General features: G+C 57.3%; 1 protein-coding gene across 4 annotated transcripts in view; it reads right to left on the bottom strand.

The window, feature by feature from the left end:
• The window catches only part of COL27A1 (collagen type XXVII alpha 1 chain), a 130274-nt gene that overhangs the window by 39014 nt on the left and 75708 nt on the right, over positions 1-15552 (bottom strand). For all 4 annotated transcript variants that reach the window (XM_051842706.2, XM_051842708.2, XM_051842719.2 and 1 more), the window contains 5 exons: positions 14060-14104; positions 9207-9260; positions 6832-6885; positions 6570-6623; positions 2693-2746 (listed from right to left, as the gene is read on the bottom strand). In XM_051842706.2, coding sequence (XP_051698666.1) covers positions 2693-2746; positions 6570-6623; positions 6832-6885; positions 9207-9260; positions 14060-14104 — 261 coding nt within the window. The remainder of the gene's footprint in view (positions 1-2692; positions 2747-6569; positions 6624-6831; positions 6886-9206; positions 9261-14059; positions 14105-15552) is intronic.

The raw sequence follows: 15552 nt of genomic DNA, 5'->3' as shown, positions 1-15552 counted from the left end.
AACAACTGAACCTGCAAAAGCGAAATTTCCACAGAGCAGCTACCTGCGGCTCCCAACACAGCCCCTCCACACCTCAGCTTTAAAGGGTACCTCAGACTCTCAGGGACACTGGCAGGTCACATGTTGATCTGGGGCCACAGGTGGGGCGGGGGGGGGGGGGCACCCAGTGAACTTGTCTATGGTCACACAGCTAGCAAGAAGAGGAAGAGCTAGAATTTGAACCTCTGTCAGCTTCTGCCTATTTCATTTCACAACTGCCTGTCACTGTTGACCGGCATAAGAGTGAGCTCCCCATCACTGGGAGTATGCAAGCCAAAGCCTGGAGGAGCCTGGGTTGGGGAAGAACTGTGTAAACCCCATCCTATCTGGGAGACCCACAATCCCCAGGGGCTCAGAGAGAAGCTGGGGACTGAGGTGGGGGAAACAGGACCAGCCCCCAGCCCCCTTGTCTCCATGTCTTCCTGTGCAGGGAGAGGGGCCAGGGCAGCTACAAACCCTGACACTTGTTTTGGGCCACTCAGTGGCTCGTCCCCCAGTCCTGCCGCTTCCCTCCCCAGCTGCACTGGGGCAGGCCATGCTGCTGGAGGCAGGCCTGGGTTTCTCTCGGAGGCACATGTCTGCTGTCTTATACGAGCTCCCCAAGGAAAGAAGTTTGTAGCCACAGCTGGGGCTGCCCTCCAGCCAGGCCGGGAGGAGGAAAAGCTGGCCAGCCACAGCAGTTTGTGGAAAAGGGATAGAGGAACGAGAAGGAAGAAAGGCAAACTTCACCAGCCCGAGGCACTTACTAAGCTCAAGACAGTGATTGAATTGAGTGATTGAATCCCCGCGGCCATCTCACCAGGCTGGTCCTGTTGTTGGCCCATTTTGCAGAGGCCCAACAGGAAGCTCGGGGAGTGACAGTGGGTGGCCCCAGGCCCAAGGGGAGGAGCCAGGAGGCGAGGCCAGACCTGCTGAGCTCTCTCCCTGCTCACAGCAGCAACATGCAGCCGTGGGCACCCCTTGGAAGGGGCCGTGCCAGCTACCCCAAATAAGTGATAGGAAAAAGTCTCAGAGAGGTTAAGAAACTGGCCTGAGCTTCCACAGCCGGCAACTGGGAAGGCTCAGCCTTGCCCCTAGGCCTGCCTGACCTAAGCCCCTGTGCCTTCGGCTGGGGCAGGTGGAGCCAGACCCTACTCAATAGCCCTACGGAGAGTGGAGTCCCCACTTGGTCTTAAGTTCTCAGAGCCCATTCTTTCCAGGGCTGGGGGTGAGTGGGAGCAGGACCCCTCTCACATAGAGGAAGGAAAGCTTGCAGACCCCCACAGCACAAATGGGGGAACCGAGGCCCAGAGAGCAGAGGCCCTTGCTAAGGGCACGGGGCAAGCCCAGAGCTGAGCATGCCCAACCTAGCAGGGAAAGGGGCCGTTTGCCTCCGAGACTCGGATGGGGTCAGAGCCTGGGTCTCAGCAGGAAATGCATCCTTGAAACCATCATTGGGTGCAAGGGTGGGTTTGGCAGGGGTGGGGATGGGGGCAGGGCCGATACAGCCCACCCTCCAGTTCTGTGGCTTCCTGGGACACAGGGCACATGCACGGGGTCAGAATGGGCCCCAGCTGTCCTTGGGCCTCAGCCCACTCAAAGTGACCAAAAGACATGGGCACAGGGAGGCCCTGACAGGCCGGAGGAGTGTCCCTTACCTCCCCTCTATCTCAGGTTGACCACTCTGGCCAGCTGGGTCTGGGGAAATCCACGTGAAACTCAATCCCGAGAATAAGCGCCATGGACTCCCCTGTGTGGGGTCACTTACCGGGCCTGGGTTGCCTGAGCTGCCTGTTTGTAATAACACTGCCTGGCCTGACACCCGGGCCCCATTGGCAGCAGGAGACCATTACACAGACCTTCCCTGCACGACTGGAAATGAGGCTGGATTCTGTGTGTGCAGGAGGCACACTCAGCAGGTGCAGGAGGCACGCTCCCCAGGTTCGGAGCCCAGCTCTGCCCCTGATGCTCCTGTGTGACAGGCAGTGCCTGGCAGAGTAGGTGCTGCTGGTCACCCATGCTTCAGGCTCTACGGGGCTCAGACCAGCCCTCGTGCAAAGCGCCCTATGGTAGAGTGCTCCTCCGGGAGCCCAGCTATGGCATATGGGGCCCTGCCTGGCTTGGTTCCTGCTACATCTTGGACTGTGCCTCTCCTCTGGGTCTCTGTTGATCATGGGGATCCCTAGACATGCCACCTCTTCTCGCACCTTAGTGCAGTTCCCCTGCCAGGCTCTCTGCCCCAAACCGGGCATCAGCTCAGCTCTGCTACCTCCTCAAAGCCTTCCCTGGGCAGCAGGACAGGGGCCTCCTCTAAGCTCGAGCGCTTCCACCATCCACCTGCTGATAACCCTGGCGTGGCATCACCTGCATCTGCCCAATGCTCTGGCCTACTGAAGGGTCACCTCTGTCCTGTTCTCTGTGCTCACTGTAGATCCACCACCACTGGCACAGGAATGAATGAATGAAGCAAGCACCGGACCCAGAGAACCTGTCTGTGCCCACTGGATGACAAGGCCTGAGGCTGAGAAACGGGCTGGAAAGATGGCTGGGGCCCCCACCGAGCCGGAACCCCGCCTGGTGCTGTGAAAGTGGCCGACGTCCCCGCCGGGCAGGGCCAGGGCCCAGAGAGTGATGTCGGGCAGGGGGTTCCACTGCCAGCGCGGGCCTGACTTACCCGGCGTCCCTTGGTGCCCCTGGGGCCTGGCGGGCCTCGTGACCCCGGAGGACCCTGCGGGGAGGAGAGAGTGTAGAGAAGGCTTTGTCAGGAAGCGAGAGCAACATAGAGCTGGGAGTGTCGGGGCAGAGCATGTAGCCTCAGCCCTGGGTCCCACAGGCACCATCTGTGGGAGTGGCCGCCACCCTGAACATGGCCCATGCCCTGGGTGACCTGGGGGGGAAGGCCCTGATCTTTCTGGGAGCCCAGGTAGCAGAAGAAGGCTCCCCAGGATGAGCCGCATCCTTCCTGTTAATCTGAAACCAACATGGAGAAGCTACACCGGCCCTGTAAACCAAAGAGCTCCTTGGGCGCCCTCTTCCTCCCTTTCACTCCCACATGGGCCAGGGAAGGCGGTGGCCCAAGCCCCGGCCCTGAGGCCCACGGGAATATACCGTACTCCCGCCCCAGGAACAGCCCTGGGGCAAGTGTGGGAAGCAGAGGGGGCCAGGTGAGGGGGACCAAGGAGGAGGGTGGTAGGGCAGAGAGATGGGAAGCCACCCAGTTGTCTCGGATTTCTGCAGGAAGGAGAAGGGAGACGGGGTCAGGAGACCAGGCAGGGTTGGCTCTTTGTGCCAAGCCCTTAGGGATCTGGTGAATGGACAAAGGATACATGAATGAATCAAGACCCAAGGGCAGGAGAAGGAAGGTGGAGAGCCTGCCTCACTTCTCTTCTTCTGGTCCCAGGCCCCGCTTGACATCCACCGGACAGGGACCCCTGATGGCTGCAGGGCTCCCTGCTCAGCACTGATGCTCAGGGCGGGATCCTGTAAGTCAGAAGTCTGCCACACTGCAGACAGAGGCCCAACACCTGGGGGGCCTGGGGACACTGCTGTTCCCACTTCTCCCCTGCCCACCCCGCCCCCAGCCTCCAGGGGTGCCACCACCCGGCAGACCTCATGGGTGCCGACCTAGCCCAATAAAAAGGTGGATCTGACTGCCTGACGGAGCAGGGCACGAAGGTTGGGTGAGCAGGGACCAGGTCCCAGAGCGAGGGCACGTGATGAGTGTCTGCCACACCTCAGCAGCCAAGTCTTGACTTAGAGGCAGCGGAGTGGCCGACAGACTGGGTTGTGCCAGGGCACTGCACACAGCTCATGGGAAATGCATCAAGACGAGTTTATTTTGAAGCAAAGGAAATGCAGACACACGAGGGGCCCTGAAGAGGTCCATTTATAGGCACGTAATTAAAAACAAATCTGCATGGATTACAAACATTTTTGCATTGAAATAAAACTTAGCTCTGAATTCCGGGCTCCATGAGCTTTCTGAAGCAAGCTCATTGCACCAGGGAGCCTGTGTTCAAATCCCAGCTCCGTCACCTACTTCCCGCGTCACCTAAGACAAGTTACTTAACCTTGCTAGGCCTCAGTCTTGCCACCTAAAAAATGGGGCCAAGAAAAGTCCCTGCCTCCTGGAGCTGCTGGGAAGGCAGAATGGCACAGGAAGCCTTCAGGAAGAGGTGGCCATGCACTCCTTCCCAGCCAGGGCGGGGCCCAGATGACACCGAACCCAGCTCTGGTCCAAGGGGGCTCCCTGCAATGGGATAAACACCTTGACTGACCTCAGGGGGCTACAGGAGAACAGGGATGTTAAAGTGATGTAAAATGCCAATCGATTAGCTGGAACCAGCGTTCCTTTCGTGGTGATGCCTCACTACTCATGGTGTTAATTACTGTATCTAACAAGCAGCTGTTACGGTTGGCTTCACAGCGCTTTCTCAGTGCAGGAAGTTTGCCGAGCACCACATCCTGCGCCATCCCGTGCATTTCTCCTAACAGTCTCACGGACAGTCTCCCGGTGAAGGTGCCAACACCTTGCTAACTTACAGAGGAGGAAATTGAAGCTTGGAGAAGCTACAGTGTTGCTAACCATCACCCAGCCTAAGCAGGGGGGGCCAGGATTTGACAGCCCTCTGTGCTAGCCTGCTCCTCCAGCAGCTTCAGGGGCAGTAGGAACCCCACAAGACCCTACGGACTGGGCCCCTGCTGTACCTTGCAGGGTCAACAGCAACCCTGGGATCTGACCACAGTAAGCATCTGATTTCAGTACGTCTGATGAACCCATTGAGCAGATGGCAGCACTGAGGAAGTGTGGAAGGATGGGGAGAGGTGGAGGCGGGGCGGTGAGGGATTCAGAAGAGGCCTGTGTCTTCCTTCTGTGCCCTGGCCTGGATGCCCCACCGGCCTCCAGCTCCCACTGGCCTTCCCTTTTGTCCCAGTGACTCCTGTCCAGGAGTTTCTCCTCCCACCAGACAGCCAGGGAGGCTGAGGTTTCAGGAGGCTGAGATCTGAAGCACAGGAGGCAGAATTTGGTGATGGACCACAAGCGTTGTCGTACTTGGGTTTCGGCCCCACTCTGGGCACCTGCCATCCCAACGGGCTCCAATGCCAAAAAGGGAGGCTGGGCAGCGGCCTCTCGGCTGGTGGGGCTGGAACTCCCAAACCCTCCTCCTCTGACCTGCCCACAGAGCCACTTGCACATCGCCAGTCCTTCCAGCCCCTGCCCACCGTGGCTTTTCCTCCGTCTGATGAACAGGCAAAAAGCCCCACGTTACTGGGAACCCGGAGTTCCAGACGCTGCTCCTGACCCTGAACGATGCAAACTTCCCAGTGCATCTAAAGAACCGTGGGAATGGCAGGGTCCCCGCTGCCTGGCACTGGCTTCTTTGGATGCCAGTTACTTACGTCCAGGCCTCTCCCCTGGGAAAAGTCCCTTCATACCCCTCCTTGGCACCCCGTGTTGCCTGGCACAGAAGTACAAGTCTTTCAGCACAAGTCTTTCAACAATGAGAGAATGTTTGCCCTTTGCACCCACTCTGGACAGGGAGAATCTGAAGGGAAGGACCCATTTCTTAGTATTTTGCACCTCCAAGCCTGGGCATATATGCCCAGCACTCAGCAGGTGCACAAACAAGATGAGATCTGAGCTGGTCTTGCTCCCTGATCGGTGCAGGCAACCTTTGTGAGCGTTCCTTGGGGTACAACCCTTCAGACGCTCTCATGTTCTCATCAGACCCCAAGGATTCAGGCAACCTGAGCTCATCGCCCGGCAGCTCTGTCCTGGAATCAAGCCTGACTTTCCACCTGCCTGATGTCCACCCTGGAATGGTTCCCAGCCCCAAGCCCTGACCAGGGCTGAAGTGAGAGTCCTTGCCCAGGTTCCTCCCTCCCAAAAATCAGCAGCAGAGAGACCCCAAGCAAGTTCCACCTGCTCCAAATGAGAACAACCCTTCCCCCAGTCCTCAGCAGCCTTAGGGGCAGGGAGGGGGCTCCCGCATTGGGTGCTCCCAGCTGACCCATGTCCGAGCCTCCCAGCCTTGCCCATCATGCTCGCCGCCTAGAAACAGCCCTGCTCCTCTGAGCTCAGCCTCTTTGGCCTGAGCAAATGCCGTCTTCTGCCTCAGCTGCAGGTAACCCTGGTTTATTGGATTCTCTCCACCAGGCAGGGGTTATTTCTGCCATGCCGGCTGCTGGGCCTCAGCTCCTGCACCTGCCCAGGCACAGGTTTCCCTGCAGTTCCCGAGCCAAAGGACAAAAGCAGCAACGCTGCGGATGCCCAAGAAGTTCGAGCGATGAAGACCGTTCAGTAGCGGCCAACAGCCACGGCTGTGTTTCGCCCACACAGTCACGACCACCCTTCCTGTCTCTTTTCTTAGATAAGCAAATATTTAGGCTCCCACAAGTAAAATTATCTGCTCTGCAGATACAGCCAGGGAGCGGTGGAGCTCGGATCTGTTCCCTGGTCTGTCTGAGGCCATGACCTCCTTATCTGCCCCAACCCCCGCCCCTACCCTTGGCAATGGGCCTGAGTTCAGGGGACCCAGGGCTTTGCTTACTGGGGGTCCAGGCTCTCCGGGGGTCCCAACACCACCTGGCGTTCCAGGATGACCCTGCCAAGAAAGAAGACAACGGAGAGGTCACCAGAAAGAAGTGCCTCTTCCTCCCTCAGTCCCACCTCGGCTGGCTCAGCCCCAGCCCAGGGCCACGGGGCCAGCAGCCAGGCCTCCCCAGAGTCATCCCAATGGCTGGGGCAGGAAGGGCAGGGGTGTCACCTGAAGCTGCGACAGAGAGGGATGAGGATGCAGACTTACTCCTTACCATCGCCCCCTTGGGTCCAGGTGCCCCTGGAGGCCCCATCACGCCTCGGTCACCCTGTGGCAGAGACAGCAGTACAGGAAGGTCATGGCTGTGGCAGCCTCTGTCGGGGGTGGGGTGGAGGGTGGGGGAGGGGCGGGACAAGGACCTGCCCAAGGTATGTAAAGTTCCTGCCTGTCTCACGGCCATTGCACTCAGGTGGGGAGCTAGGGTTTCACTCAGTGGACACCAAGACCTTGGGCAGCTCCCACTGCAGCTGGCCACAGGTCTATTCCCCAGGCCAGGATGGGCCCGATGTCCCCTTTGGTCTGGACCCATGTCACATGGTCCCTGTTGGGCCTGGCATCCCCTGGGCTGGGCTTGCTGAGGAAAAACAGACATGGAAGGCATCTGAGACGCTGGGGACGCTGGGACGTGGCTCACTCCCTCTCCACAATCAGGTCAGGGCAGAGACGGTGGGTGTGGAAGTCAGAGCAACTGCTCTGGGTTCAAATCCTGGCTCTGTTTTTGTGTATCCTCCTAACTGAAAAGTACTTCTTGAGTACCTACTATGTGCCTAGCACATATGCCAGACCCTGCTTGAAGCATGGTGAACAGAGACAGACCTGGTCGTGTGAAGCAAGACACTCATGTCACAGGGGGATGACGTAAGAGCTGCAGTCTGGAGCGGGTGCAGAGAGGGAGGGGCTGCAGGGGTAGGGTGCTGGGGAGGGCTTCCTACAGGAGTCTGGCTGGAGCCCACAGCTAAAGGATGCTTAACAGTAATCCAGGGAGGTGGTGGTAGAGTAGGGTGAGTGGACCTGGCCCAGGGAAAGATATGGCAACAGCCTGGAGGTGAGGAGGGCCAGGGGTCGCGTGCTGGTGGGCTGCAGCTGTGCGGGACTTCACCGCGGGAGGAAGCAGAGTGAAGGGTACACAGGACGTTCCTGGACGGATTTTTGCAACTTCTCATGAATCTGTAATTACTTCAAAATAAAAAATTAAATTTAAAAGAAGGGGCTGGCGCTGTGGCTCACTTGATTAATCCTCCACCTGCGGAGCCGGCATCCCATATGGACGCTGGGTTCTAGTCCCGGTTGCTCCTCTTCCAGTCCAACTGTCTGCTGTGGCCTGGGAAGGCAGTGGAGGATGGCCCAGGTGCTTGGGCCCTGCACCCGCATGGGAGACCAGGAGGAAGCACCTGGCTCCTGGCTTTAGATCGGCATAGCTCCAGCCATAGCAGCCATTTGGGGGGGGGGGTGAACCAACAGAAAAGGAAGACCTTTCTCTTTGTTTCTCTCTCTCTCACTGTCTAACTCTGTCAAATAAATTTTAAAAAATTAAAAAAAATAAATTTAAAAGAAGCGGGGTGGGGTGTTGGGGCCAGCATTGTGGCTCAGCGGGCTGAGTCACCACCTGGGACGCTGGCATCCCGTATGAGCGCCGCTTTGAGTCCCAGCTGCTCCACAACTGATCCAGCTCGCAGTTAATGCAGCCAGAAAAGCAGTGGAAGATGACCCAAGTCTCCTGCCACCCACGTAGGAGACCCGGATGGAGTTCCAGGCTCCTGGCTTAGGCCTAGTCCAGCCTTGGTTATTGTGGCCATTTGGGGAGTGAACGAGCAGATGGAAAATCTCCTGCCCTCTCTTGCCCCCTTTCTCTCTGTAACTCAAGAAGCCAGAGGGTCTGGGCTCAGCAGTGATGAAGAGTGGAGCATAGGCGAGCCTGGCTGGCCAGGTGTGATGAGACGGTGTGCTATCTCCCTTGACCCCAGTAGCTCTAGCTATCAATGGGACAAACACTGGTGTGGCACACAGGGCCAGGCACAGAGTCGGTGCTGCGCTGGGGATCAGCAAATGCATACAAAGGCAGGCAGGTGCCCTTAGGCCCATGGTGGGAAACTGGCTGCTTTGGAGCCAAGATGAGGCAGTGTGTGACTTGGCAGGCAAAGTGTGGCCTTCGCGATGAACTTGATTCAAATCCCAGCTCTGTCACTTACAACCTGGGTGACCTTCAGCAAGTCACCCCCTCCATCAGGGCCCCACTCATCTCATTAGCAAACCAGAGCTGCTGGGGGGGGGGGGGGTTGGTTAACGGAAACAAAGCAGCCCAGGAGAAGCTCACACTTCGTCTCGATAGCAGAGGAATCGTCCCCTCCTCAGTCGTCCGCCCCTGTGCAGTACCAGCAGGCAACTGCGGGGGCCCCCAGTCACACCCATGAGTTGGTTGTCATACAAAAGTCTGACTGTAATTGAGGGCGGTGTCGGGAGGGCAGGGGGATGCCAGGAAAGGGGCACAGGCCCGTGGAGGGTCTGGAATGTCAGGGAGAGTGGCCTCAATCTGGACATCCTTGGAAAACTTGAAACCCTGGGCACGATCTGGTCCCCAGCATGGCTCACCTTTTCTCCCACGATTCCTGGCTCGCCGACCAGCCCGATGAATCCCATAAGTCCCTAGGAGGCACAGAGGCAAAAGCGAGAGGAAACAAGGTGACTTGGAGTTGCTGTGTTTTCAGTGTCCCTCACCTGTGTCTTCCTGCCCCTTGAGTGTGGTGGCTCAGGTGCCACCCGCCCGGTGCCGGCGAGGAGCGCCTGGCCTCTTTCTGGGCACCGTCCCGACTTCCTTTGCTCTGCCAGATGGTTCTAATCCTGGAGCCAAGCAGTAGGGCCACTGCCAACACCCCCGGGAGTGCCACACATTCTTCCCGCGCCAGAAGCAGGCTGGGAGGCGGCCTTTAAGCATGGCTGGGAAGACGCCATCTGTCCCCATCTTGTGGGACTCTGGGATGGTTTCAAAGAGGGAAATGAACCTGCTGGCTGGGGCAGAAATGCCTTGACAGTCTCCGCCAAAAGATCAGGTTGAAATGTGGGAAGTGGAGGCCTCTATACTGTGTTCTGAAACACACACATGCACACACACGTGTGCACATACACACGGTGACAACCTGCCTCTGTGTTCTGGGGCTCTCTGGGCAGCTCTGCCTTGCAGTCCCCCTGAGCAGGTACCAGGCACAGGGGAGGTGGGAGGCCTAACACAAGTCTCCCAGGAGGGCGGAGCCATTTCTTGTTGAAGCCCCGCCCTCTTCCCTGCTAAGGAAAATGTCGGCAGGTGTGGGGGTGGGGGTACTGTCTTGTGTAGGTTAGGAGCGCAAAAGTAGCTTTAGAAGCACCTAAATTTGCAGCCAAAAATTTCTGGGAGAATTAGGAAAGATGAGGGATAAGCAGACTTGTCCCATAAAATCTGCTTCCTGTCACCCAAACCCTGGCCAGAGCAAAATGAGACCTGCGCTGCACCCAAGAGGGGTTGGAGACGCCAGTTCCCCGAGACCCACGCTTCCTGCCCCCCAGACAGGGGCAACTTCAGCCAGGACCAGCTGTGCGTGGTTGCCCCAGCCTGGGACTGTGACGCCGGCTGTGGCTGCAAAGCCCATGTACCTGCCTCTGCGCCTTGAGGCCCCCAAAGCAGTGAGGGGGGCCCCAGATCACTCTGAGACCCTGGCACATGTTGCCATTGTGGGAGGAACCGGGTCTGCCCCAAGAGTCCCTGCAGGGGTGAAGCAGGAGGTGAGAGGGAGCTGGTACAAGGTAATGTGCCAGCTAACCGTGGCCAATTTGTCTCAGAGAATAACAAAGTAGGTATCTGACTTCTGCAACAACTTACATTAAAAAAAAAATCAATGAGGGTATTTCCAGGGTACTAGCAGTATTACCAACACAGACTACACAAGCCCTGTGCCTGGCACTTTATCTACAGCGCTGTCATTCAGCCCCGGGGTTTGCAGAGTCTGGACCAATCCCAGAGTCTTCTCTGAGCCTCATCTGCAGAATGGGCATAACAAAGTTCCCTCCCTCCCTGCTGGGCTCACTCCAAGCATCCAAGGTTATGCACGGCACATACAGGCACCCAATAAATGCTAGCTCTCTCCCATCTCATCCTGGTTTATTTCAAAAGGGCACGGGGTTAAGCCAGAGGCCCAGGCTCCCACAAAGGAGCAGACAGGCATTTGGAAGACGCAGAGGAAAGCGAATAAAATTGCTCTGCTAAAAGGCCCCTGCCTGATGGAGCACAGAAAGAGAAATTTCATAGCTACTTTAAATTTATGAGCTGCGGGGTCCTGGAACGCAGGCAGGTGATAAACCTCAGACAAGAAGCCAAACAGGATCCTAATGAATAAAGACCATACAGCAAGTGCCCAGTCCCTGCCCCCCGCCACGTCCCACTCCGGAGGCCCCCTGGGGCACTGTCCGGGAACATCCTGGCAGCCTGTGCTATGGATGGTCCAGGGAAGCCAGCCCCGGAGGCCGAGGGCTGCCGCCTGGCGGATCAAGGAGAGAAGCTGCTGTGAAAGCCACAGGTATGCTGGCTCCACTTGGGCTGGCAGAAGGTACAGGGCAGAGTTGGTGCCATTGCCTATAGGGGGCACTGCACAGGTGGGCTCAGAGTCCCCAGGCCTGGTGCCCACAGTGCCTGCAGGTGGAGGGCCAGGGTCTGCACAGGGGCTGGTCTGTCATCCCCCTGCCCCTCTCAAATGTGACGTTCTGCTGGACCCCAGCACAGATGGTTGCACATGCTCCGCTGGCTGCACACGCAGGGTTAGGGGCTCCCATGCTCAGTTCTCCCCCAACAGAACTTCCTGCAGGCAAGGTCCTTGCCTTGTCCCCAGTACCTAGGACAGGGCCAGGCAGGCGTCTGCAGCTGGCAGATAAATGCACTTGGGAGATGGGAGCTTTCTAGCCCTTGTGTGTGTGGGGGGGTAGGTCTGGGGAGCCCAGCAGACCTCAGTGTCAGCCTTGGCTTGGACAGTTTTGCTTCTGCCTGCAAGATCTTGAACAAGACGCTTAACTTCTCAGAGCCCCGGGTTCCTCACCTGCAACACGGGGGAAATGAGCCCCACAGCCACGGGGTGTTGAGGGCACTGCAGGTGACAGTGCAGGCAGTGTCTGGCACAGGCCTGGTACCCGGCAGGTGACCAGTCGATGCAGCTGTCACTATGACTATAAGGAGGTCCCGTGGCACGAGCTTGGGAACTCTTTCCCAGTATCCTCTGATTCTGCCATGCGCGGGAAATGCCTGCCCTTTACACTGTGACCACAGAGGGAGGGGTCAAGGGCACGGCCAGTGTGGTGCCCAGCGCACCGCAGGTCAGCCACTGGGTCCAGCTCTGATTCCTAGCTCAGAAAGCGCCTCTCCTTTCTGTATGGTCCCAGCTGCCTGGGCCTCTGCGGACCAAGTGAGCCCAGGCTAAACCAGGCAGGGTTCCCCCGCTGCTGGCCCCAGCTCTGCCTCTGTCCCACCCACTTGTCACCCTGGAAGAGCCATTTCCTCTCCATGATCCCCGGAATAGCAACATGGGTGGAATCCAGGGTCTCTGTGAAGCTCTAAGGGTGGAATTCAGAGGGTCCATGAATTTGAACTTGAATTAGAAAAATTTACAATTTGCCTTGCAATATCCTCTTGTTGATATTGAGCATTTCCTGCAAAAATGAGTGTAGGCAACAAACTGCAGATCTCAAAACACATCACTAAGGCTGTGACCACTTGACAGTTGAGGCTACTGTGACCACTGCTTAATGTGTTAATGTAGAAACGCAGGGGCCCGTGTTGTGGCACGGTGGGTGAAGCCACCACGTAAAAAGCTGGCATCCTCTACTGGTTGGTGTTCCAGCTGCTCTGCTTCTGACCCAGCTGCCTGCTAATGCACTTGGGAAAGCAGCAGATGATGGACCAAGAGCTTGGGCTCCTGCCACCCATGTGGGAGACTCAGCTGGAGTTCTAGGATCCTGACTTCAGCCTGGCCCAGTGCTGGCCATGGTGGCCATTTAGGGAGTAAACCAGAGGATGGAAGATCTTTCTTTGTCTTTCATTCTCTCTATATAATTCTGCCTTTCACATAAATAAAATAAAATAAATCTTTTTAAAAAAACTTATATCAGAGCATGTCACATTTCAACATATTTCCCTATTTTCAACATAGTTGCTTTCTTTTACTTTTTATCTTATGCATTAAAAAATTCTACTCTGGGGACCAGCACTGTGGCGTAGTGGGTTAGGCTGCTGCCTGCAGTGCCGTCATCCCATAGGGCACCAGTTCAAGGCCCAGATGCTCCATTTCAGATCCAGCTCTCTACTGTGGCCTAGGAAAGCAGTAGATGGCCCCTGCATCCACGTGGGAGATCCAGAAGAGGCTCCTGGCTTCAGATCAGCACAGCTCCAGCTATTGTGGCCAATTGGAAGACCTCTTTCTGTCTCTCCCTCTCTCTGTAACTCTGCCTTTCAAATAAATACATAAATCTTTAAAAAAAAAAAATTCTACTCTGTGAAGGGATGGCCCTGGGCTTAGGACCCCGGACAACAGCGTGAGGTGCAGGGGCCCACGGCCTGGGAGGTGAGCATCTATCCCCTCCCAGCCCAGGGCCCCGCCATTAGCATAGCTATGACACTGAATTTGCTGATCGCACTGCGTTTTGTTTTTTTTTTTTTTTTTTCCAATCAGGAAATACATCCAGGCCACCGCAGCCTTTCCAGACTCCCGGGCTTCCCACAAAATGTGCTCGAATGACACTGGAAAGATGTCAAAAATCCAGGCCTCCCCGGCTTTAATTCCTTTCTTCCCCCCAACAGATGTTGGAGGCCTGGTGAGGAAGCCCAGGCTGTGCGACTCTCACGCCACAGACGGCAGCACACACTGATCGGTGTGGGTCCCGAGCATCCTGCAGCCTCCTTCCTGCTGAGGAAGCCCCTTCAGGGGTCTCGGGGGGAGCGGGGACATTGCCACCTTTGCACCTCGGAGCCCAGTGGTGGGGGAGCGAGACGGATGCTGTGTGTCTACCCAGCTCCCAGCATTGCGTCTCTGCACTTGGATAATTGAAGCCTGCCGTCCTCAAACCCCCTTTTAATGACTGGTTGCAGCCTCCGTTCTTTGGGAGACATTGGCCTCGCTTCCCAGCTAGCCAGAGCTACTGGTTCGAATTTCATCTTCTTTATAATTTTGGGATGCCTAGACCAAGAGCTCCTGGCACATGGTTATGTTCCTCTGACCGTCGGCATCCTGATAGGCACACCGACCAGGACAGCGGCCGCATCCCAAGCCGGCTCTCCCAGCGTCTCGTGCCAGGACTGTGGGTCTCTGAGAATCACCCTGCTCTGGAGCCGTGCTGAAGGTTCAGTGAGGCAGTGCGTGGCGTGAGCTTGGCGAAGGGCTTGGCACACACTGAGTGCTCAACAAAGGGTTCAGAGGCTGTGGCTCACTCACCTGCTCACCCACGGGCCCCGGCCGTCCAGGATTGCCTGGTTCCCCCTGCAAAGAAACAAAGAGAAAGATGCACTGGGGTGGGAGACGGGAGGCAGGGCCTGGGCACTCCCAGGGCCCCTGGCCTTGGTGACCACCCCAGTGGGGAGCGACCAGCAGCCTGTCTCCAGATTGCAAATAAACGGCAGGGATGGAAGAGCCCTGGGACAGAACCCCTGGGGCCGGACGTGACCACGGTCATGCACTCCCAGCACCCTGATTTACATTTCCCGTGGGTCCTTCAGCAACCCAGTGCACTTTGTGGGGGCCAGACAGGTGCAAGGACCTGCCTGGGGCACACAGCGAGCAAGAGGAGCTGGAATTGGAATGTTGGTCTGCCTGATGGAACACCCAGTCCCGCTGCACCAGGCTGCTTTGCAGCAGGGAGCTAGGGCTGTCAAGGACCCTCCAGGGCTCTGCCCCCAGGTCCAGGGTGAGTCCTGTCTCTGCTCTGGGCTCCACCTCCCCAGCTGTAGAGCAGGGAAGCACACTCTGCCTCTTCCCAGGCTTCATTCTTGGCAGCCTGGTCTGTCAGCTCGGTCCCATGCTTGGGGTGATTCCTGCTCCGCAGATGACCACAGCTGCCTTGGGATCCTCCAGCATGAACTGGAGAAGAGAGCAGATGCATGGGATAGAGCCACCCAGGCTGTCAGCACCCCCGCCACAGGTCTCCTGCTGGCATCTGGGGGAAAAGGGCCGAGACCTCAGAGGCCAGGAAGTGGGCTCAGACTCGCCAGCAGTCCGGGCCCACGGTGCGGGCGGCTCCTCTTGTTCAGCCTCACACTCATGCAAACCAGAGGGTGGGCTGGGACAGACGTCTGGGCCCTTCCCTCGAAGGGAGGGAGCTGTGGCCAGCCTGGGCTCACCGGGCTCTGCCTCCTCTGGGTTTGCCTATCTGCAAGCCTGCCCCAACAAGCTCTTGCCCCAAATGGCTGGAGACATCCAACTCCTCCGGGGGAGTCCTTGGAAAACCATTACGTGAGGCTGCCCATGTGCTTGGGATCACTATTCTACCCTGGCCCTTTCTGCTAACTTATAAAAAGAACACCCAACCTGTTAACAACAGCAAAACAGACCTACTGGACACAATGGGGAAAACACAGGGTGTCAGAGAAGACTGTGAAAATCTGTTATCCAGCCGTCCCGAGATAACCTTGTCCACGTCCAGCCTCCACTCTGCAATGCAGCCCTGCTCAGGGCTCCATCTCCCTCCTGCTTCCTCCCAGCAGCACCACGCTGCACACGGGCAGCTAGCTCCCCATCTTGAAACTGTTCTGTAGCACTGTCTTGTGTGGCTGCAACTACTTCCCATTTCTTGAAAAATCCCCCATCGCTGGACACTTAGATTACGTCCTTTTTTCCCCTCCTCTGTTACCAACACTTTTGTGATAAGTAGGAATCAACTGTTCCTTCCTTTCACAACTGGGCACGGGACTCAGGCTGGTCCCCGGGTGCTC

This window comes from Oryctolagus cuniculus, chromosome 1, assembly GCF_964237555.1.
Source record: "Oryctolagus cuniculus chromosome 1, mOryCun1.1, whole genome shotgun sequence".
NCBI lineage: Eukaryota > Metazoa > Chordata > Mammalia > Lagomorpha > Leporidae > Oryctolagus > Oryctolagus cuniculus.
Note: the sequence above shows the minus strand (reverse complement) of the source record. Positions and strands in the feature narration are given on the sequence as shown.